The 24665-nt window shown below is 39.7% G+C and overlaps 2 protein-coding genes across 2 annotated transcripts in view; both read right to left on the bottom strand.

The window, feature by feature from the left end:
* Positions 1–2665: 2665 nt before the first annotated feature.
* On the bottom strand, positions 2666–19217 carry si:dkey-54n8.4 (coiled-coil domain-containing protein 92). The gene is made up of 4 exons (XM_042486819.1): positions 18826–19217; positions 18372–18512; positions 8693–8740; positions 2666–3785 (listed from the first exon to the last, which is right to left on the bottom strand). Exons 2-4 carry the CDS (start codon positions 18502–18504, stop codon positions 3067–3069), a joined length of 900 nt encoding a protein of 299 aa, XP_042342753.1. The 5' UTR covers positions 18505–18512; positions 18826–19217; the 3' UTR covers positions 2666–3066.
* A 2129-nt stretch (positions 19218–21346) lies between these two features.
* Positions 21347–24665, bottom strand: part of tlcd2 (TLC domain containing 2) — a 34630-nt gene continuing 31311 nt past the window's right edge. The window contains exon 4 of the mRNA XM_042486393.1: positions 21347–24343. Within this exon, the coding sequence (XP_042342327.1) occupies positions 23963–24343 (381 nt within the window). The 3' untranslated portion in view covers positions 21347–23962. The remainder of the gene's footprint in view (positions 24344–24665) is intronic.

Here is a 24665-nt window from a genome sequence, read left to right as displayed (position 1 = left end):
AGATATAAAAAAAAAATAGGGGAAAAAGTCCAGAAAACTATGTTAATAATTGCTATTATTAAAAAAATGTTACTTTTCTTTAATAAATTATTATTTTGAGGTTATTTTCTTGTAACTTTTTTCCTATTTTTTGCAAATGTTCTGGGCGATTTGTTGTTAAGTCGCCCATTGCTTTATTCCCATGATTTTGAAAGAAATCTAACCAAATGGCCCAGGTTTCATAGGGTTTAAAAGTGTTACTGGCACAAAGCGACACAACACCTCAGTAATAATAGCCCAAGTTTCCACACAGCATTTCTTCTATCCATCATCTCTATTATAAGGCAGTAATAACAGTTGACGGGACAACAATAAAAGAAAAACATAAGTAATATGTCCTATTTTAAAATGTAGTCAAAGTGTTAATTCAGTCTATTTATGTTTTTTCTCCCAGGTTGCTATTTGCTCCTTGTTACACTAGGGGCCACTATGTGCATTTTTTTGATAACACACACACTTAGCTTCCTGCTGAGCCTGTGCCCTTGTCATTTACAATACACACTCCCCGCCTCGGTGTGTATTTTGACACAGACACTTTGTTTAAAATGGAAGAGGAACACTTTGAAAACAGACCAAATTCAACTAGACTTCAACTGAAAACACACCAGAACCTCCAATCATGTTTTTGTTTGTCATTTTTTCCTGAGGTGAAGAGAAATCCAGTCAAAACAATAAGGTAGTAGGCGTGTGTGTGTGTGTGTGTGTGTGTGTGTGTGTGTGTGTGTGTGTGTGTGTTTGGTATACTGTACAAACTACACCCGACTGAAACACAGGGGTCCAACGAGTCAGAACTTATCATCACCTGTTTACACAAAGCATCACTACAGAGGACTTGTGTCTTTCATGAAGTATACAAGATAAATATTGTGTTAATCCGAGATGTTAAGCTCACACGTGGCCAACAACACCACTGCAGTCTGATCTGTCCTCCATCTCAGAGACGTACTGATAAAAAAACAACAACCCCAAACTGGTCAGTTTTTGTCTTTAAAGAAAGTTACACTTCTTTAACTGCCACTTTGATAACCACTAATTAAGTTGTAATGTGCCCTAAAGATAAATGCCATTTTTAACCCTCTGAAGCCCACAGTTTTATTCTGTATTTATGTTTTGGATATTTTGTGTGCATGTAATATGTGTGATAGCGTGCATTCGCTTTCTGAATGTTCAGATGTATTTATTTTTACAATGAACCTGTGGTCTGAAATAAAAAAAATATTAATTCATCATTAACATATGACAGAGAGTAGTTAGTGGAGTTGCAATGAGTGATCAATTAGTTGTCAGTTAATGAATTGATTGCCAGATAATTTGATAATCGATTAATCATTTAAGTAATTTTTTTCAGAAAAAGTCAAAATTCTCTGATGCAAGCTTTTTATATTTGAATATTTTCTGGTTTCTTTACTCTTCTTTGCAGCGTTGCAGTACATGAGACCGGTCTTGGTCTCAATATTTCAAGACCAGTCAAGACCCCAACTGCAGGGATATAACAAAGTCACCTTTGCAAAAACATGAGTGTTAAATGTAGATGGTTAAGTTAATTTTGGCTCCCCAATGTTTGTTTGTCTTTAATTGCCCATAGAAAACAAAGTAAAATTCCCACACATAAACTTATTCTCTGCATTGTTTTTTGCTTATTTTATCATGTCGTTTCTCACTCTACACTTGCACACATACATACAGTACATGGCAATAAAAGAGGTGAATGAAGAGGATTCTTCATTTGTTTTTGGTGTATGTTTTTTCCCAGAATGTGCATCTTTCAGTTCAATTTGAGGAGTGTCTATGGTTTGCATGTTATGCATTTGCGCTTAAGGGTTTCATGCAGTGTGGAACTACCACTAGTTGGTCTTGGTCTTGACTTGGTCTCGGTTTAGGTGGTCCTGATTATATGGTCATGCCTCTATGACAGTAAACTTAATATCTTTGGGTTGTGGACAAAACAAGACACTTGAGGACGTTATCTTGGCTTTGAGAAACAGATCGGACTTTTCAACATTTTCTGATGTTAAAAGACCAAACTGCTTTGGCCATTGCAAACCATGGTTAGCTTATCAAGGAACGCTAACTGAAGCATAACTATTGTTGCTACATTTACGTCCAGTTGATAATTGCACAATGATTTCAAACAGTTTCAACTACTGGCAGGTGTTGCGTAAAAGTCTGTCTGCTCCTAAAATAGCGTTTCTCAAAGCGTTGCTCTCTGTCGATGGGGTTAGGATTTATGTTAACGTATGCTCAGTTGTTGAAGAGGTGACTGAGGTTATAGGGCTAAGGATGGTTTCCAGTGAAGGCTTGCAGAAACAATCAATGGGGGAAATCACTGGGATTATGTGTCCTGATAAATTATTTTCACGGGCACCTTGTGGAAAATCAGATATAAATATATACTGTATTTAAGGTATAAACAGGTGTAGTACAGATCAAATGTATCTACTGTAGAACTTAACAGAGACAACTGATCAAGGATATTGGAAGTTCTTATTTCTAATTGGTTGTAGTTTTTCAAAGTAATGGGCAGACACCTCTTGTCAAGCTACGTTTTTTCACATGGAGGCCTCACACAGATGTACGTGCCACTTCAGACATTCTCAGCTGTCTCAGTCGGGGGGCCACACAAACGTTTGGTCACACAGTTGATTTATGGTCAGCCTTGAAAGCTCACAGTTGGTTGGGCTACACAACACGTTGGTTTATAGTCCACCTAAAATGGCTGCTACCACTCATCATCACCACAGATCAAAAAAGGGGCTGCCACAGTTTTCTGAGCATATGACACCAGTGTAAACAGATAATTAACTTTTTAAGACTGACGTAAAGTGACACTGAGTTTTGCTTTGCAAGTTATTTAAGGTTATATCAAAGTCCATATTAAAAAAGTGTCTATGATAAGTGTAATGTAATTAGCTAAAACCAGTCTTTGTATCAACTCAGTCAAGGTGCAGAACAACAGTTAACAGCATTAACAGTCTGACAGGAGATTATCATACGGTGATCAGTTAAAAGCACAGGTCACAGTAGTCGCTAATCTGCCTTCGTCTCAGCAGCAGGAGGTGCTGCGGCTGAAGACACCAGTCTGCCAGCTTCACCCTGGTGCTCCACTGGCCCCTCCCCACCTCCTTCCTCCTCATCCTCCTTCTCTAGCCCCAGTGGAGGCTGTCTTTGTGCCCCAGTGTGCCTGGAGCGAGCCCTGTGCCTCCGAGGGTGAAGGAAGAGTGCAGGGTCTGGCATCGCTGTGGGCTCTGCGGGGCCCATCACCTTCTCTATGGGCACACACTCACGGGCGCGCTCCACTCTGGAAGACACCCTCGTACTCTTACGCTTGGGTTTGACCACAGGAGAGGAAGGGGAGGCTCCTGACGGCATCTGTGGAGAAACGGAGTTCTGCTCGGCACCATACTGGGCCCCCTGACTGTTTGCTCGGGCGAGTAGTCCCTGCCTCTGCTGCATCCGCTGGTGGTGCAGTTTCTGCCGGGCAGCATGCAGCTGGAAGGAGAGGTACGCTGCTGCCTCTGTTTGTTTCTGCAGCTCCGTGTTGAGGATGGTGGAGCAGTGGCTGCGGCGTTTGAGCTCCTCCAGGAAATGGCGCTCCTTTTCCTTGAGATTGGCTCGGAGGGCTCCCACCAAAGCCCCTTTATGAGTCAGCTCCTTTCGAAGCTCTCCTAAGGAGCACTCCTGCTCGGACAGACGGCTTTCCAGGTCCCAACAACGAGCCTCCAGGAGCTCCTCTTCCTCCTGTAACTCTGACACAAAAATACACATGTTAAAGGAGTTTAACAATTCTCAAATATAACATAATATAACAGAATAGAATAGAATAGAATAGAATATATCTTTATTGTCCACCAGGGTGGAAGTTTGTCTTCAGCCCACCAAACACAGAAGACAGCACAATAAACTGCAGACAGACAGTTAGTAAGACCAGAGCACATAAACAGGTCATTAGGGACACTTAAAATAACAGTCAGTTCAGGTCATTGTCTGACCGTGGTTTAAAACTCATCAGTTATTTTGTTGAGCTGAATTGAGTTGATGATACTGATGGCACTTGGAATCAGAACATATACAAATAATACACAGCATGTACACAAGGATTAATACACTTTCTGCATTAGCATAGAGGCGGATTACTTGCCTCACCTCAAAGTGCAAAGCTGAGCCTTTGTTGGGCCACACAAGCTCTAATCCTCCACACATACTGTTTGACCACAGAGGCACAACTCAGAGATTGACCAGATCATATTTTGTCTGCAGGTCATCTCAGTAAAATAGATGTGAACATAGTTAATGCAATTAAGCCGGCTGGAAAATGATTCAGTCTAGTGGCTTTAGAGAGCTGCTCTAGGCAGGAGCTGAAATGACACACATGAATGGAAAGTAGGGGTTGGCGATATGACCTGAAAACAATATCTTGATATTTCTGGGTATTTTTGTAATAATTATATTCAATACACTGAGGGAAATAAAAATGTATTTTTAAATTCAAGTGTATGCAATTGCAATCAAATACGTGTTATAGTTTTACATGTAAGCAAAACCATAAGTTTGCCTTCACTAAATATATATTATTATATACAGTGTATTCACTAAAAACTAAACACAAATGTCTTTAGTTATTAAACAACAACAGTAAACGGTAGCAATTTCACTCTCAGACATGCTTAATTTTTTTGTAACATAATAATATTATTATGTCAGTTGGAATATTATTAATTTAATATCATATTAAAAATGACACCAGTATGAACAGTATGGTGTGACACACAATAGTATGAGTAATCTCCATCCCAGCACCAACTATTAGACTAGAGTTGGACAATACATCAACATGTATCCCTTTTTTGGGGCATTCAGGTTCTTATTGAAAACTTTTTTTTCACTGTGACTACAGCATAATGTCATAGTTCACCCGATTTCTTTATATGGTCATCTGCTCCAGGCACGCTACTGCAAGTGTTTACATTACATAGCCTACACTGCTGCATGAAGCGACATGTTAACATCGGGAAAGCAGTCATCCCCCAGCTACAGTGACAGAGATGCTGAGATATTAAAGAAATGGAAATTCAGTCAAATGTAATCGTGGTAGATGGGGCTTTTTTCAGAGGGTGGTTTAAAAAGAGAGGTGCTACACTGGAGCATTTCAGACAAAGGGTGAATACAGGTGTTTCAGCCCAGACAGTATGAGGAGAATAAAGTTTGTTATGACCATTAAAGCATGAAACTATGTTCTAATAAAAACCCAAAATACAACTTTTAACCTGACAATGAGCATAATCGTTCCTTGAAATTATTGAAACAGTAAGGTTTCTCCCCAAATCATTTCTGAAATACTTGCATGCATCAGCTCAAAAATTCTTAAGATTTGGTCTTTACATTAAAGTATATTAAACATCAACTAGACAAGTTCACATGCGATTTTCTGTACCTGAATTAATATTGAAATATGCAAGAGGTGAGATCAAAATATGAACCAAAAATTAATCAGGATTTACCCAGGTGAGGTGGATGGAGAGAATCAGCCAGCACAGATCAATTAACAAAGTCAAACCCTCCTTAAAAATTAAACTTTACTACACACAGAGCAATGTGCACTCTCCTTCTCCACATATACTTATACAGATACAAGTAAATCTAGCCCTGGCAATTTGATATTCTCTCATTAAAATCATCCACTGACTAAATTCTATTTCATCCACTAGTGCTGATTTGTTCAAAAGATACGAAACAGAAAAACTACTACTTGAGGTCTGGTATCTGCATGAACTTCAACCTCAAGGTCAGCTTTAACGCAATATTCTGCCTATTGTCCTTTTTCTTTTGCTTCTGTAGACAACATTTGTGCCCTTTCATTCCAGTCAAATTCCCCTGAGAAGAGGGAGGTATAGATGAAAAGCCAGTGCAGCAACCTCAGGGCTGACTGAGCTGGAGCTCGCCAGAGGAGAAGAAGATTACATCCACAGAGGCCGGCACTGAAGCCTCTGCTCACTGAACTAGGTCAGGTTTGCAGGGTATGAGAATCCTGACGGGCGGAGGAAGGTTTTGTGAGTCCAGGAGGTGAAACTAAAAAGCCTGGGATCCATAATAGGCTTAGATGTAATAGGGAGCTTCATATTTGATAAAGGCTTAGGGTTTGAGGTTAACCCTTTGAAACCTGAGCAGATTGGTTTGATTTCTGTGTAAAACTTTGGAGAAAAGGCAATACTAATAATAATAATAATAATAATAACCTGAATTCACAAAACTTTAATAAAAATGATAATACCTATTACATCTAAGCCTCAAAACACAGTTATAAGTTGCTTTAAAATAAAAAACAAAACACATATCAAAACATAAAGAGAGCAAAGTTAGGAGCCAAACATTGAAGTGCTTTTAAGTGAAATCACTGAAAAGCAATTCTTAAAAAGTGGGTTTTTAAAAGTGATTTAAAAGACAAAAACATGCGGAGAAAAAGGCAATGATGAACTTGGCAATAAATATCCCACAAACTGAGAAACATAGGTAAAGGGTGAAAAAAAAACCTAAAAAAGTGTTTTAAATAAGAAGGGAGGATAGTTAGGAAATTATTTTTTAAAAATAGGAAAAATGTCCAGAAAATTCTTATTCTAATTATTTTGAATTTACAGGAAGAAATATAATAATAATTTTTTTTTTTAATTATTGTAATTTCACGTATTTTTTTATAACTCTTTTACTAATGCTCTGCTAACTTTTGGGCCATGTCCTATGAAGTTGCTCATTGCCTGCTTCCCATATTTTGATTTCCAATGTACTTGAGGTTTAAAGGTATAAAACTGCTACATCTTACATTTTTCATTTTTCTCAAGCTTTTTCTCTTTTTTTTTTTTCTGTCTGGATGACCTTCCTTTATTCATCTTTCTTGTTTAGTATATCTGTCCTTCCCTGATCCTCTGAGGAACCATCAGTCTCAGGTTTTCTGTCGCCCATCACCACACCCAGCCTGAGCTCATATGCTAACTATAGACTACAGAACCTAATGTGATCTTCATATCCTTCCAGACTCCTCTCCCCTCCTCCTCCTCCTCCATGTCTGCAGCTGACCGCATCCTGCCGCCTTGTCTTTTCCCTTAATCGCTCTCTTTGCTACCTCTCATTACCTCTCTCCTTCCACCTCTTCCTCTCTTCTTTTTCCTGGCTCTACGTCTCTCTTCATTCTCAGCAAACTCTTGTAAGTGGACACCACCTCTGGGACGACGCGGAAAAAGGAGAGCAGGAAAAGAAAAAGAGGATGGATCAAATTGTCAGGGTGGGAGGAGAACAGAGGGCCGCGCTGTATTGATGGATCTGGGGATAACCTGTCCTGGAAAAGGAGATGGGGTTTAATGGCTGAGTAATGCAGCCAGGCACAACACACACACACACACACACACACTTTCACACAGCCTTTTGACTTCTCCTCTCGTGCTCTAATTCGCTGTGACAAAATGGTGCCTGTCTCTGCATCCCTGCGTCCAGACACCACAAACGTCAGCTATGAGCCAAATATGTTGAGGCATGCTGCCTCTGCAGCTGTGCCTGTGTCTTCACAGAAACACAAGGAAACACAGATGCCAGGGCTCCCTCACATTTTCATGGATGAAATTTCAAGACTTTTCCATGACTTTTCAAGTATCCAAAATAATTTTGTTTTTCTTGCCCCACTTGCCCAGCATTTTTCAAAAATATTAGATTGGAATACTATTCCAACAGATTTTCAGGGTCCCCAATGATTTTTTGAAATCAGATGATAATTTCTGTTTTTACAGTTTCTCGGTGTGAGAAGCGGTGTAAATTTGACTAAACAAAACAAACAAACAAAAAACAGATAAAAAAAATAAAAAGATTGCTGAATTTTTTTTGAGGAACAAATATCTTCCAAACCTGTGGTTTTCTTTAAAAATATCTTTTATAGGAAAATAGAAATTTGCCAAAATTACAAACCAAAAAACCAAAACTGCCTAAAAATTGTTTGACATGCCTAGTGGGCAGACATGAAAGGAGCGACAGAATGCAGGGAGAAAATAAAGAAACTTTTCCTGATAAACAATTGAACACAAAAAAAATATTATGACACATCAACACATATTAAAGCTACATTACATGGTAAGTTACAGCAAAAAAAAAAAAAAAATAATTTTTTTGTTTAACATTAATGTTATTTAATTTATTACACATGATTTTTCCAAAGCGTTCAATGATTTTCCCCAATTCCATGACTTTTCCAGGCCTGGAAAATGTAATTGTGAAATTCCATAACTTTTCAGGTTTGACAACATTTGCGATGACGGAAACCCTGAGATGCACTTTGCACCCTTGATCTGTCTTGTGTTTGGTTTGTCAGAAACGTCCTTCCCCCACCCCCGCAGGTAAGAAAGTGAGGACAGATAAGGACACATGGGTGAGGAGAGGAAGGAGGGCGGTTGACAAGGATCTCCCCCATCTCCCTGGGGGATGAGAGGGTGGGAGGGACAGAAGGAGGCACATAGGGATGTGTGTGTCGAGTTATGGTGGATTGGGGGTTGAGGTTGAGTGTAGTGAAGACAAACAAGCCCAAAGTGATGTAAACATATGTAAGGAGAGCTGATTCATGACAGAGGTTTGTGAGAAAGACAAAGATCTGAGAATTGAACGGATTTTTTAAACATACCTATTTGGCTTCTGCCCGGAGGCTTCACCTTTAGTTCACTCGTCAGTTCTGAAAAACAGAAGACAAAAACACAGGAGGGAGCCGTTCAGAGACAGAAATATGTATAAAAGCACATGAAATCATATCGTCAGAGCTGAGATGAAGATGCTCAGAGGTGCTGAAATGTCTTATTAAAGCTGTGTGCTGACATTTGCCGCTGCTGGTTGAGCAACATAACAGATGCTCAACGCAGTTTCCAGCACAATTTCAGCGAGCTCATACATAATTTATGAAGCTAAATCTGAAACTTTACATCAAAGACTGCGTGTCAGAGACTTGGCCGATGATGTCCTGTTACCTGTCACAGTCTGCAGGAACTCTCTCTTTCCTGCAGTCTCAGTAAGACATAGTAGCATTATTAGCGTTCCTCACCGAAATCAATAGCCACTTAAAGAAAAACCACGAGCTGTGCAATATATTTTAAGAGGAAATGCAAACTAAACAAATAGGAAGCCTCCGCAAAGTAAAATTCAAAATGCTTAGCTTTAAGCAACTTAAGCAGAGCCGTATTTATCACATCTGATGTAGCTGAGGAACCTTTTACACTGTGATGTGGAAGATTTCAACATTTTAACATAAAGCTGCAGTTTAACACTGGAACAGAGTAAAGAGTGATGGATTATAAAGGTGATATGTGTTTTTGTCTGGTAAATACAAATGTTCTCAAGTGTTTTTTTAAAACATTTGTGTAAAGAGGTTGATTTACTGTTGTTTACCGTATTGTGTTATTCTTCTGAACAATAAAATTCTCCGTGTCACATTGTCGATGCATTCATTGTCTTGTGTCAGTGGCCTTCACATCAATTTGCCATAAAAAAACAACACTTGTCTCAAATAAACAGATCTCTCTTGCACTGTTCTTGCGCTTGAGAAAGGTCTGCCTGAACCCGTCATTAGACAAAATGCTCTGGGTTGTTTGTATTTGTTTAAACCAATCACAATCGTCTAGGGTGCCACTAAACTCCGAGGGAGTTTAGAAGGAAGAGCCCAAATCCTACGACCCTTTGTGAGTTGGTCTGGGTGTCTTTCCTTGGTTTTATTCTTTTTGGTCGGCTCGCCAGTTGATTTTTGTTTTGATGTAGTTTGGTGGTCACCCTGCTTTTTTGTAGGCAAATTGAATGTTGATTTTTGGTCCTCCTGACTCCTCTTATTATGCTAGACCTCTTATCCTAAGCCTTTCTGGGGGTTGTGACAAGTATCCCAGCATGCTGCAGTGAATCAGTTGCTTCCATCACAAAATGAGAGTGAATTTTCTGGACTATTATGGACTCTAACAATTACAACCTAATACCATGATACAAAATACATGGGAGCAAAAATTGACATGCAGTATGCAAATTAATTTTATCACCATCAACCAACCATTTAGCTTTGTCTGCCATATTTGTGCAAAAATGAAGTCTACTCCACAACTCATGAACTAAAATTAAAACCAAAATTTGACTTGAGGTTGCGTTCACTTGAATTTTACCAGATGGGAACAAATTTATTAATCTAAATCCAACACCACTTCCTGTAAACCGAACTATAAAAACGGACAATAGGCACTGGACACTCAGCAGCTTGCCTTTTTCAATTCTAGATTATGCAATAAAAAAAGGATACAACTTATTTTAAGGAGTGCAGGACATAGTAACAGAGCTAAATGATGTTACTGTGAGATACTCCATCAACATGATCAGGATTATCTAAATATTACATGACACGGTTCTGGCATTGCTGGCAGTTTTAGGTATTGGATGGATTATATCTCATGTCAGCGCATTACAGAGACCACTGGTTTATGTTTTGAGGAGATAATGCATCAGACCGGTGTTTGGTACTCAGTTATTGGCCGGGCTGGATCGTCACGGATCGAAACATCTCATCTCAGAGGGTTGTGCAGGGTCGGACAGCTGGTCGTGTCCGTCCTGTCAGTCATTTTGATGGTTATTCAGGGCGGCCAGACTGCAGGGAAATCTCAACATTCAACTTTCAGCACTCAAACACAGAAATGTGTCTGTGTGAGTCATTTTGGGATTAATGTGGCACAGATCTGTCCTGTTTTAATTCCCCACAGCCTGAAATATGTGACTGCTCAATCAGCTATGGATAATGATTGCAAACTAATTTAGTTTTTTTTTTTTTTTTACAGGAAAAAATAATTTCAAATTAACTCTCTAATATCACACACTTGCTTAGATGTTTACTAAAAATATAAGGCAGAATCTGGATCAGTGGAGAGCCTTTCTTCTTCTCTTGCTCTCTCACTGTCACACCCTCTATCTCGTCCTCTGCAGTCAGCATAACACGCCCACCCATGCAGCTGGCATGAGGGGAGACAGACAGAGGAGATGAAGAGGAGGGGAAGACAGATAGTAAAGAAGGAAAGGAGGAAAGGGAGGGATAGAGGAACCAAAGACAGGCATGCTGATTGCTGATTGCTGTTTAAGTACTGAATTTACTGCCAAATATGCAAGAATCTGAGAGCTCCTGTTTTCTATCCTCATTCACAGAATCACCCAGAAAGTTATTTTAACCATAGGTTGGCTATTTAGGAACTATTTCTTGAAACAAAAAATGAAATCGAGGAGCTTAAATATATCAAGCAGAGACGAGGGAAATAATTAAATGAAAAAAACAACCAATGAACAACGGGGAAGCGTGTGAATCTTCCTTTTCTCCTTCTTATTCTATGCACTGATGTGAATTTGGTTGGAAGAATCGTATTAGTTTTTTCACTGCTCCAAAACTGAAAACATATCTCATGTCTATAGATCAGAAATGCTGGAAAAAGTGTGGGGACGATGAAGCGAATCGCTATCACATTTCTGGGACCTGCCCAAAGAGACAATTGTTTTGCGGAAATATCTGGAGAATCACCAAGCAGATTCACTGGTTGCAGATCAAACTAACATGCGTGACACTTTGCTTTGCCAGAAGGAATAACAGGAAATGATAGATACCAACAGAAAATACTTAAGAGTTGCAGTAAAAAAAAGCAATCACTCATAAATTGCTGCAAGCCAACCTGCAAATGGTAGATAACTAGCTTAAAAAATTAAATTAATTAATTAATTAAAGAGATTTATCAGAAATACTGACCTTTCCACTAAGACTAACAAAAGATGTATACATTGCAAAATGGAGAAAATGGAGAAAATGATCTTTGGAATAAAGGATGTGTTTGCTGGTCCGCCCCACCCATCCTCGCTGCTTGAAATGTAATTTAACCCTTTTTTTGCTGTTTTCATAAAATTAGATTTAATTTGTTAAGTGCTGTCGTAGGCTTCATGCTTATAACCCACAAGATGGTTTGTCTGTTATCCAGATATGATGACTGTCATAATGCCTGGCAATGTTCATTAGGTTTTGTTTTCTTGAGAAAAAAAAGGACAAAATAAAATCCAAGTGTCAACAAAAAAAGAGAAAGAAATCAAGGAGCTCAGCACATTCAGTGTGTAAAATGAGAGGGCAATCCAGGCACTCCAGAAGTGTGAAAAAAACCAAGGAGGAATTGCACTGCAACACCTTTATTACAGTAGCTAAATCATTAAATACATGTTTTCAACCAAACGCCGGTCTTCGTCAGGGCTTCAAAAACATTGAGTGTGTGCTATGCTTTGTAGGTCTGGCTTATCTCCTGCAGCCTCGCTGAGCATTTCAAGGCTTTTGTTTCATGGCTCGACCTTGAATGTTGCAAGCATGTCTTGAAAGACACACAAACACACACACACACACACACACACACACACACACACACACACACACACACAGAGGCCTAATTGATTTCTATGACACACAATGAACACATCATATCAGAGAAAAAGCCCCAGTTTCATAAACGGAAGACAAAAATTGATTTAGCTCGTTGTTCGGGGAGATAGAAGAGCCTTTATGGTGATGAGAGTTTAGAACAATATACAATAAAGGTCAGCAGTACAAAGTCAGAGCTAATATTCATCGTCAGCTCAACCTTGCAGTATCCTTCCAGGCTGCACATTAGTGATCTGGCAGCAAACACCCATCACACCTGCTATCAGCACCTGGTTTCGCAGCCATCCTCCACGCCCTTCCTCGCCTCACTTTATATCAGCGAACCTCTTTGAAAACAGTCCAAAAACTGAGAGAATGACAAGTTATACATGCTGTCAAAATGTACCATGGCCTGTAAGGCAATACATCTAGGACTCTGAAGCCTAAGAATAAATCTTTTCCCCTGGGAGGATGAGTGATAGTCACAGTCCATCGTCCTGAGATTGACGCTATTGGCTGGTAGAGTGCCCCATCACCCGTGTGCTTAGTGGGGCACAGCTGTGAGAGGAAGAACTAGCAACAAACCTCCCAAACAACAATTTGTACATCTTAAAAAATTGAAAGATGTAAAAAGCACAAGCATGAAAGGGACACTTTGCATATTTTCAACCAGCTTTGTATCGTAACAATGTGGTTAGGATTTCTAAATGAACTGTGGTAAACGTCCCTCCATCGAACCAGCGCCCAGATCTCTCTGCCCATATTTCAGCTAAAATCTGCAGGATGACTCTGGCTCGACAACTGCTGGCTGGTACTTGAACTACAGATTGTACTTCCGCATTTTTGTATGCCTGCCTTCACAGACACAAATAGTTGAGAAGTGGATCGAGAGACGGACCCGCCCCTCTCTATCAAACTGTAGGGCTAGACAGTGCTGATGAAAGAAAAATCAACGCCTCATTCACACTGCACAAAAAAACTGTTAACACATACGGACTGGCTTTTTATTGCAATGGGAATGTGTACAATCGACATTCACAGTCAGGTCAAACGGCTCTGCAGAAGTCACAGGTATTTATCATCTCTGGTGGAAAAACAACACCTCGGTGAACGTGCTAAAATCAGCTACTTAACCGGTTATATGCAATGACATGTGGCCACTTCTTACCGCCCGTCTCTGCCTAAGCGGCGGTAAAACATTTATCTAAATTAGTCTGAGAGAAAAAAATGAAAAAGTAAGAGATACATAAAGAGATGTAACCACTGTTAAGTTTTACAGGCCGCTGTCCATGCTGCTCTCTATTAACCTGTTCTCCGGCCTGTCCGTGACATCGGACAGACACACCAACACATCTCCCATAAACACAGAACAGCATCTTGTCTGTTGAAGAGCCAGAAAACGGACAAGCTTGCAGCACGTCACCAACCAACAAGAGCATTTATTCCTGCGGTGCAGCACAGTCCACTCAAATAGCTGTACTTTGCACGTCTTTTTGTCTGTTCTAGGCTACTGTAGAAATATGGTGGTGCGACACGACAGACTGGGATGAGGACCTGCTCCCTGTGTAGATAAATATAGGGCTCGATCTAAGGTAACAAAAACACAACAATTCCTATTTACAGGTTATTGTACACTAAAGAAAACATACTTATTATATTATATTCCATTTCTGCCAAAATATCCCATATCTGACACACAGGACCTTTAAAGCAAACGTAAAAGACCACAAACCAAGCCAGATGCCAGCTTCACAGGTTCATGTTAACATCCACTGTCAGTTTATATTGTCTTATGTTGCTTTTCTTAATGCCTCCTCAGTCTTATGTAGAGCACTTTGAATTGCTTTATTACTGAAAGGCATAGAAATAAACTCTCCTCGCTGACCAGAAATCTACGAGGTTGCATCGTGGCTATTTGATCTTACTAAAAAAAATAAACATACATTTGCCTGCAAAACCTTTTAACAGATTTCATTGTGGCACAAGAGCATCAAAAGAAGCTTTAAAGATGCTCAGCAAAAACAGTAAATGATCTTATGTGTCTTCAGTAATAATCGCCCTGCATATACAAACCCATGGAAAAACCTTTGAGGAATGTGTAAATGAAATGCAGTTATAGTTTGTACAGATAAAAACTGGGGGGCAGATTCATGACTCCAGCAGCTGCAGGACAAACAGTTATATTTGTTTGTGACTTCTGAGGAATGAACATGGTTGTTTGTTACTACTTAGAAAATGAAACTCTCTGGAGATTTCTGTATTGATTGAATTATTTTTATAACAAAAGGTCTTTTCGAAGGTTTGGCAACACATTGTCTTGATTTCTTGGAGCTAAAAGAGGAGATAAACAAAACCTGAACACCACATGGACCAAACAAAATTGCAAGCCGTGTTTAGCAACACCGTTCAGACTGCCTTTGCGTTCATGGTGGTGTTAGTCACCAAACTGACATCAAAGAGCAGCGACGAAGGCAAAGTGTTCTGCCTCATGTCGCCTGTGTCATGACCAAAATGTCCCACTTAAACTCACCGACAGCACTACAGCCAAAAACCAGCTAGCACATACTGCATGTTCTATGCCTGCATGGGAAATGACTTTTTGTACCAGCAGGTGGTGGTAGTCTGTACTCATCCTCAAAAAGTGAACTTTAGAAGACCAACATGACGGATACAAGATGCTATTAAGCCAGTTAGCCCATTAACAACCCAACCCAACACTGAAAGAACAAATCGCACGTGAACAATAACACAATTATAAATTTCTGCTGAAGAGCTCAATGTCTACAAACATAATCTTGCAAAATATAACAACTTTGTTTTGATCTTGTAAAGAAATGCAGTTTTTCAGTTAGGATGACTCCTAACTGAAAAACTGCATTTCTTTACTTTGTCCTGAGCTGAATTGTCAATCAGCATCCGAAGGCTCCCTGATGCTAATTCAGCATGCTGAATTGGCCGACACACTGCAAAAACTAGGGCGACGGACGCTCACCGACAGCCCGACACTGACTTACGCCTGACCGTCACATTCGTGTGTCAGGGCCTTTAGTCGCTTTGTCCACCTCTCAACACCAGACTCTCTCTCTCTCTCTCTCACACACACACACACACACACTCTCCTTCTCTAGCCAACACGCAACGCTTTACTGACCAGATGTGATTGTGCAGCGGAGCTATAGAGTGATGAAGGTGATGGAGGGGGTCGTTTTCTACAGAACTGGTTACATTGGCCCTGAGCCATCTCATCCTCTCTCTCACACTGACACTGACACACACACACACACACACACACACACACACACACACACACACACACACACACACACACACACACACACACACACACACACACACACACACACACCACACACACACACACACACACACCCCCCCCTGCTCTGCTCCCTGTATTTGTTAACCACAATCCCAGTCATATGGATTACTAAAGATATGGGATCTATGGATTAACCCGGATGGATATGTTTGAATGAATCTCACTGAGGATGTATTGTGTGTGTGACAAGTAATGTATGTGTGTATGCGCACGCGGTGTGTGTGTGATTAGTTACAAAGGGGATTCTCTTCCACTCTGGGGAAACAAAGCTGCCCCCCCCCCCTCCCCCCACCCAAAGATTAAACGTTCATTTAAGCATAAAGACGTGGTTTTAAGTTTAATCATGACCCGGCTGATGTGAGAGTCAGTGAACAAAAGGACAAGGAGAGCCTCCAGTGAATTAATGAAATTACGTAAAACATCCCCGCAATTATAGTAATACATTTGTGTGTGTGTGTGTGTGTGTGTGTGTGTGTGTGTGTATGTGTGATCACATGCACGTGCTTGATTAAATGGACAGCATATCCATTAGGCCTGAAACAGGAAATGATGCAATCTACAGGAATTGTAGCATGACATCACCATGTAGTCATTGTCTGGCATTGATTGATGGTGGAGACACACACATCAGAAGAACAATGAGGCCTGTATGCACATGGAAAGTTTTAGCTAAACAAAGAGTAACAGCATAAGTTTATGTTATTTAATATGGTCCATAAAATGAAGATGAAATTACCAAAAATAAGCTTCAGATTATACGTCGCTCTACCTGGACAGAATCATATCTGGGTGCAGACTTGATGGATTATCATAAAGTGAAAAAATCTCCTTAAAAAAAGGACACGAAACTGCCTGATTTCCGTTAATACATCGAGCCTGTAATTAAAACTCTCCGTAAATCTTCTTTTTGAGAGCAGGGGGTCAATGAGAGGGGTCGCTGCTGATTACAGCAGAAAAAAAGACACCACAGGAGTCCTCCACTTAAATGTGAGCTCATAAACGCTGAAATTATTTGTCACTTCTTCACACAGAATCTCAAACAAAGATGCCAAACATGATCCGGTTCTGGCTTCTCAAATGTGACGACGTGCTGCTTTGCTTCATCATATATGATAGAAAACTGAATGTATTTGGGTTTGGGCTGTTGCTTCAACAGTTTGAATACATGAAATTGTGGGGACATTTTTCATGAAGCAAATCAAAAAATACACCTAACCTATGTTATTATTCCACAAAGATATTGACCCTTAAAGTGTGTCTATCCATAAAGCATTGATAAATGGTGTAAAAACTCTGATGCATGGTTGGATTAATAACCAGGCCTGGAGGCACAAAAGTGTCAGGGTCCCCCCCAGGCGTTCATCTGCGAAATGTCACTCAAATTACCAACCAGGAAGACCCTCAAAATGACAATAGAAGCCATTTATACAGAAATTGTGCTATAGGGCTGCTACAAAGTCTCTTATTTACGCCAGCTTTGCTTTTTTTTACACAGAACCAAACAATGGTCACATTGTGGCACTCCAGCATGGCGGCACCGCAAAATCAAAAGAGGCGTGATGGACATGTCGTTTAACACAACTGCGTCAGCCTCTACTGTGAACATAGGTGTCGACAGCGCTTTCTCAACGATAACTATGGCATAACATTGCAAAAACAATCATTTAGCATCCCTGTTATGCTGCAGCTGATCTCATCCTCTCTTCAGAGAGTAAGAAGCTCCAAAATTTCATTGTTTCCCCAATATGTAGACATTTACGTCTGCTTTTCTTTTACTTTGCGTTAGGTGCTAACTGATTTTCAAATCTCCAAAGATGACACCCATCCTGCCGGCTGTCCCTCTTTGCACAGATCTCGATTCAGTGATGTTACTACCTTCACTGCTGCCTCAAAGGTAAGAAAACTCCCCATATTTAAGAATTGTATTATTTACACAGAACAGCCAGACAGCAAAGCGGTGGGGTGGCAAAATGGCATGATATCCCTGTGCAGTGTAAAAGACGCTACAGACACCCAAAATGACTACAGAGACACAAAAAGACCAAAAAAGACACAAAATTACCCCAAAGAGACACGAAACCACAAAAAAGATGCATAATGACTGAATAAAGACACAAAATAACAACCAAAAATGACTAAATTAAAAGTACAGTAAAATTACTTGAAAATTTGTATTAAAAAAACAAACAAACATGGCAACGACCTGGGGAAAGTGTATAAAAATTCTGATAATTTTGAGTCTAAATACTTAATTATGAATAAATACCTCACTTTTTTATAACAATAAAATAAAAATCTTATAATAATTTCTTGCAGTTTGTGTAACATTTATTACTAATTAAAATGTATTATCATTATTATTATTATTATTATCATTAATTTGTTTAGTTCAAAGGTTTAAATACTTGCGAAAGGCAACTGACAGCAGCACAAGGAAAGTGATGTCAGTCCAGGTTTCAAAGGAAGAGTGAATATTTTGGGGTTTCAGAGAGATTTATGGATCACACCAAAGTTTCTTTTTCAGTAATATCAAAGTAGTAGTAGTAGTAGTAATAGAAATTGGTCCCTTACCTGTGCATCGTTTCTGCAGGGAGAGGATCTCCAGGTGGAGGCCGTGGAGTAAAGTGAGGTGCTCCTGCCTGAGGAACACCATGCTCCTCTCCACACTCCCTATCTGCCGGGACAGGCTGCTCTCATCAGCCATGGCCGAGTCTGGAGGGACAGAGGGAGGAAATCACAAGGAGTACACTCCACCAGCATCTCAGCCTACCTTTACCAACTTCATATTACACTGTGAAGCTTGAACTCCAGCTGCTAAATGTCACTTTCCCACAGTGGGAACATTGCTTATGTCAGCCACACAGAGAGGAAGTGCAAGTTGTGTATTGAGGTCATGTGGGAGCTATAAATAAAGGTATTGATGACCAGAGAAATCAGCAGAAATGGGAGAAAACATATACCTCCAGTCAGCACGCATCTGCATCAATAAAAGAGCATTTGCATTAGATGTTAAGTCGATGCTTACCTTTAAATCTATGTTAAGAGCCAAAATCCACTAAATACGATGCGCGAGTGTTACAAAAACCTCCTCCGATCCGCGCATGCTGGCCTCCAGATCTGCTCCAAATCCTGTCGGCTGCGGCATTCACCCAAACACAGTTTATCTGAAGCGGTAAAGTGCTTTCCAGCTGCATGTGATGCTGTTTGATTAGAGGACGAAGAGGCTGAGCAGCTGCGTAAAAATGCAAAAGCACCACGATGCGTGGCACCGCGCTCCTCCGGCAGACCCGCTCCTCGCCGCATCAGCCAGCATCACTGAGAGGGGGATGTTTTCAGATGCGTCGACGTGAGAGCCCGCGAGGTAAGTGCGCAGTCCATTTTTCAACAAGCGCATCCGTCTCCCTCGCGCACCGACAAGGAGCTGCTGTGGACTGAGGCTGGTATGAGGAAAACAAGCCTCCGCGAGCAGAACACGCGAGAACATCGTACGATGGAGTCAGCGGGACAGCTGATTGGAGGGACCTGCCCAAATCATCCATACGTCGACTCTGAACAGGATCAATACAAAGAAAACGCGTGGGAGTACAAAGGAAAACATGGCAAACTGTTAATGACTTAATAGGGAAAAAATAAGACCACCCCCCCCAAAACTAAAGGGACAAAAATCAAATGTGACTTGAAAGCAAACTTTTGAAATTGTAGTTGCTGTAAATAAGTCGCATTTTTAATTTTGGAAACTACACAGCATCATTTGATAAGTGTGATTTCTAATGGAGAGATACAAGATACAAGCAATGACATACACAATAATTAAATAGCTCTGACAAGGACTATTAAACCTCCATGAGTAATAATATTTTAATTAGTTTAATTAGTTTTAATTAGTTTATTTGTTTAATTAGTTTAATTAGTTGATAATAGTTTAATTATCTGTACTTTTACTTTTACTTACGTATTTACTTAAGTATTACTGTATCTAGACCAAACTGACAAAAGTTCTCTCAACTATTTGCACATTGATTCAAAGATCTTCAGTAACTACAGATTTCAAATAGCAAAACCTACCAGTGTGTCAATGAAAGAAAAACCCAGCATTGTTCCTCTGATCTTTATTTTCACGTTAAACAAATAATGTTAATATATAAACATATAAATTGGAGTTTTGATTACAAAAACAATCTGTCAAACATGAAAAAATAAAACTGTTATATTTACACTTGTAGGCAAAATTCTGTAAAACTTGGCAGTTTGATGCTCCAAGAAAGCAGATGATTTTTGCTCCCAGTTTGTCTCGGTTGCTTAAGTATTCCATGATTTCCCCTTAATAGTTTGTAAGTCCTTGACGTGCTGCATAGTGTCAATAGTCTTCACTGTTGTTATGAAATTCATTTTTTTTTAACAGTTAACAATAGAACATCTTTCACCAACCAATAGAAAAAAAGGAAACCTATAAACAGTCAAGCAAGGATATAAATTGGCATTATTTGTGGGTTGTGGTAAAAATCCTCTGAGATCAAACACCAAATTTATTGTGTATAATGAGAAATATGAGGCAACATGACTTCATAACTGCTGCCACTTTCTCTTGAAATAGTTGTATCCACTTCACACAAACATAAAATCACAGAATGATCCTGTGGCCTCCTCGGGATGATCATAGTTTAAACTCCACACCGTACAGAGAGCGGAAAGCAAAAACTGGATTACAGAAAGCTTGTTTTTGGCCATAGATCCCGCAGCGTCATTACGACATCTACACAAGATTACATCTTGACTTGGCTGCTATCACAATTCCTAAAATCACACAGCATCAGAATTCCAACAACATTACAGCCTTATACAACACATTCACAAATTTTAAGCTCGCTTGTTAGAAAGAACTTCAATTGTCACCAGCTGTCTTCACTACAACCACAAAGTTAAGCTGCCCTAAAAATTTAAAGGACAAAAAAAATTACATTCACAATAAAAAATTCTTGATCTTAAAATCTGGGAATCAGCCACAACAACAATAATCTAAACTTCCTCCAAAACAGTGCCATTTTTTAAGTGCAGTTATGATTTTATTGTGGCCAAAGTTAAATTTTTAGGCTGTTTGTGTCATCTAATCAGCTGCATTTGATTTGTGTCTGTGCAGTGTGTTTGTGTCTGTTCACTGTGTCTGTAATATAGCTGGACAGCCTGATTTTAGGGTTTGAACATAATCAGACTAAATGACTATGAGCTTGCCCTCGTAGACGTTGGGTAATGTGAATATAAGACCCACAGCAGCACAATGCCCCACAACAACACAACTTACACAACTTACACAACTTACACAATCAGCTTCACTATGATCAAGCGTTTTCCACAACAGGGACATTCACTGAACATCATGTTCACGTTATCTTTACTTCACAACTTCTTTTTAGTTCAAAATAAATTACTAATATACACAACTTAACCCCCCAAATTATCCACCAAAAAAGCAACACCACAAAAAAACCCCAAAAAACTGCATCAAATGTTTCCATGCCATGTCATGCTTACTGGAACCCTGCTCATGCAGACAGAAGACAAACGACTCCTTCTGGATGGCTACAACGAGCATGTATGATGATATATTGCAATGGCTATGCATTGTTTACAAAGAATGCAGTAAAATATAGTAAAAAAAAAAAAATCTGTGTTTATTATTTTGTCAGTTTTCCATTAATGTCCACTAATATTCCACATCCCCCGTGTTTTAAGACATGTATTGGTGCAGCCATATTTGCCCCCCCCCCCCCCACAAACTGCGCCCAGCACTACTAGGAGACAAACCCACCACACGCAAGTTTTTTAAAATTCTGCTACAAGGCCACTTGTACTGACTAAATATGTGGCCAAATATGACAAGTAATTCACTCTATCCATTTACTTTATAAATTATGAAGCGGTAATTCACCTTATAAGTAACGAGATGGAAACCTCACCTTAATCCTAAGTGATGGTAGACCGATATTGGGGAAGTCATGGACCTGCTGGACTGTGATATGCAGTTTGCCATCGACCCTCTCCATGTGAACGCAACATATGAACAGTAATGCTCTGATGTGAGTTGTAGGCAGCTGTGTGTATCACAGTTTGCTGTATTCAGAGATCTCAGACCTGTTTGTTCCAACACTGACCTCAAGTATTTCTCCGCATCTCTCTGTGCTTATTGGCTTATTTCAAATGAAAAGGCAGGAGGCACAGATCTACAAAAATGCTACAAAATAAGACACCTCTGGCTGATGAGATCACTGAGGTGAAGTTGAGGTGTGTGCTGTCCTCCGAAGGCCAAATGAAGAATAACATCATTTGCCTATCTGACAGCTCCTTCTGCAGACTACAGACCATCACAGACCACTAAAAGAATATTTACAAACCATAAAAACATAAATGTAACTTTGTCACTGACTGCTGCTGGATGTCAGCCAATCAAGTCAAAATTTACTCGATTTTGTTTTGCTCCTCCAAGATTTACAAACACAACAACCAGCACTGTTGCCAATCAGATCAGAGGGGCAAAGGCTGGTTTAAGGGTTAGAGTACATGGAGAACGTAAATCTTACTAATGACTGGTTCATCACTGATTTGTTCATGATTTCTAAATTATGTTTCCTTAATGTTTTAATACAATTTGGCAAAGCAAAAAAATATCAATTTTTTTAAGCAACAAAATATCACGCTGTTCTGTTTTGTGTCATCCGATCTACAATATTCACATGCAAAAGTATTCACCCACCACCCGAATCTCTCCTTAAAGGAATACTTCACCACTTACTTTACCTCACAAAGAGTTTGTATGTCACTTACTCACCCTGTGTTTCATTGCATTCATGAATAACGTTCATCCATCCGCTCTTTTGCACCGTACTACCAAAACATGCATTTTTGCTAAAATGGGAATATTTCAAACACTTCTGCATAAACAGTCTAATGTCCACATGAGCACCAAACCTGGACAAGTGAATGCATTTGAACTTTGCTTATGCATTTCATTGAGCAGAGGTTAAAAACATGCACTTCCCCAGACGTGCTACTCATCTGGGCATTAGACTATTTATGCAGAAATATTTGAAATATTCAGATTTTAGCAAAAATGCATGTGTTTAGGAAGTACTGAGCAAAAGACTTGATAAATGAGTCTTGGATTATACTGCACAGGTTGTGTGAGATTTTGTAAAAAGATGTTTTGATATAGTTTTGATGTTGTTGAACACAAATGCCATTTCTCCAAATTAATTCAATCAAGAATTTTCACTGTTTTAAGATTCTTCCTTCACCACAGAGGCATGAAAGAAAAACACTTTTCTTCAGAAATTCAACCAAACGCGGGGTGAGTAACTGATATACACATGGTCATTTAATGAGTGAAGTATTCATTTAAGTGAGGATTGGTATTTGCTGTATATTATTACAGACAAATATCATTTTTAAACACATTTCTCTGCTATAATAATAATGAACCTTCCAAACACTGACACCGAAGCTTGTGTTGGAGAGAGGCAAAGAACTGTTAGAAGCTTTCTGAGGTAGCGGCTGGTTTTTAGTTGAGGAGATTTGTTGGAAAAAAAGAGATGTATTCCCATCTGCAGTGCTAAGAAGGTTTGGATGGGTTTGATTTCTTTTAGCTCTGTGGTAAATAAACATCATGTGAGATTTTAAATAGCCCACAAGAGTATATGTATATAATATAATTAAATAAAAGAATATACTTGAGATATTCGTACTTGATTCCTGTGTTTCTGTGGAAGTTTTGGCGGTTTCTTCATACAAATAGTGCGTCTTCGCTTATGGTAAACTGGATTTTAGAACAGATTTAGTTGAAACACCCTGTGGGAAATAAGGCGTTTGGTGTTGTTTTACAAAACCTTACATTGTTCATATGAAGAATCCTCCATCTACCATTAGCCACTAATGCTACTGACCTGACCACAAGCTTAAGTTCAAACTACGAATAAATGTAGCTTTTAACTCAAAGGCTGTGTGTGCTCAGTGTCTGAAGTAAGGCCATCAGATTTCACCTTGTATGTACCTGCAAAGTATGAGAGATAAAGCTTTGAGTGTATTACAAGTACCGAATCTCAGCCACAGGGCGTTGACATACAGTAACAAGTGTGTTCATGAGTTATAATCCTTCTTGTGCCGCCTCCTCTCTACATCTCCTTCTCTTTCTTGGTCTCCCGGGTGCTGCTCTTCAAAAAGTCGCTCCTGAGTAGCCGATAAAACAGCACGATATTCATGGCCGTCATGATGGCCATGCCCACGCTGCCCAGCGTGTAGGCCAGAAGGGGCACCTTGTCCCTGTTGAGCACCAGCCAGCGGGTCATCCAGGCCAGCGTGTTGATGCGGAACACCACGTATGTGCCGAGGTTGATGATGCTGTTGACCCGGTACTGCGTGCCTTTGGTGTTGCCGGCCATACGCAGCATCTGCCGGAGGTGCAGGAACACAGAGTTAATCTCCACCAGCAGGGCCACCACAGCAAAGCCCACGTAGCGGTAGGACAGCACAGAGAGGCCGAAACAGGTGATAACCTGCAGAGGAACACAGCAAGAAAGAAGACAAGAGACAGGAAGATTACAACGGGTGTAGCTGAGCATAATAATACAATATTTTCAATACTACAGTGACACTATAGTGGCTAAGATATCACCTAAACCACAGTAACATTTTTCTACATTCCAGTGCCAGTATGCATTTTTGTTAAGTCTTGAGAAGGTGCAGTTTAATGATCATTTGTTTATCAATTATTCACTTCGTGTTACTTTAAAATCATGAAGAAGACATTTTTTTTTCTAATGCCGCTATGTTCAATGGAGAGTTCAAAAAAGGTGAATGTCATATGGGTCTGTGTTT

The sequence above is a fragment of the Plectropomus leopardus genome, chromosome 5 (genome assembly GCF_008729295.1).
Source record: "Plectropomus leopardus isolate mb chromosome 5, YSFRI_Pleo_2.0, whole genome shotgun sequence".
In the NCBI taxonomy this organism is placed as follows: domain Eukaryota; kingdom Metazoa; phylum Chordata; class Actinopteri; order Perciformes; family Serranidae; genus Plectropomus; species Plectropomus leopardus.
This window is presented reverse-complemented; position numbering and strand designations above follow the sequence as displayed.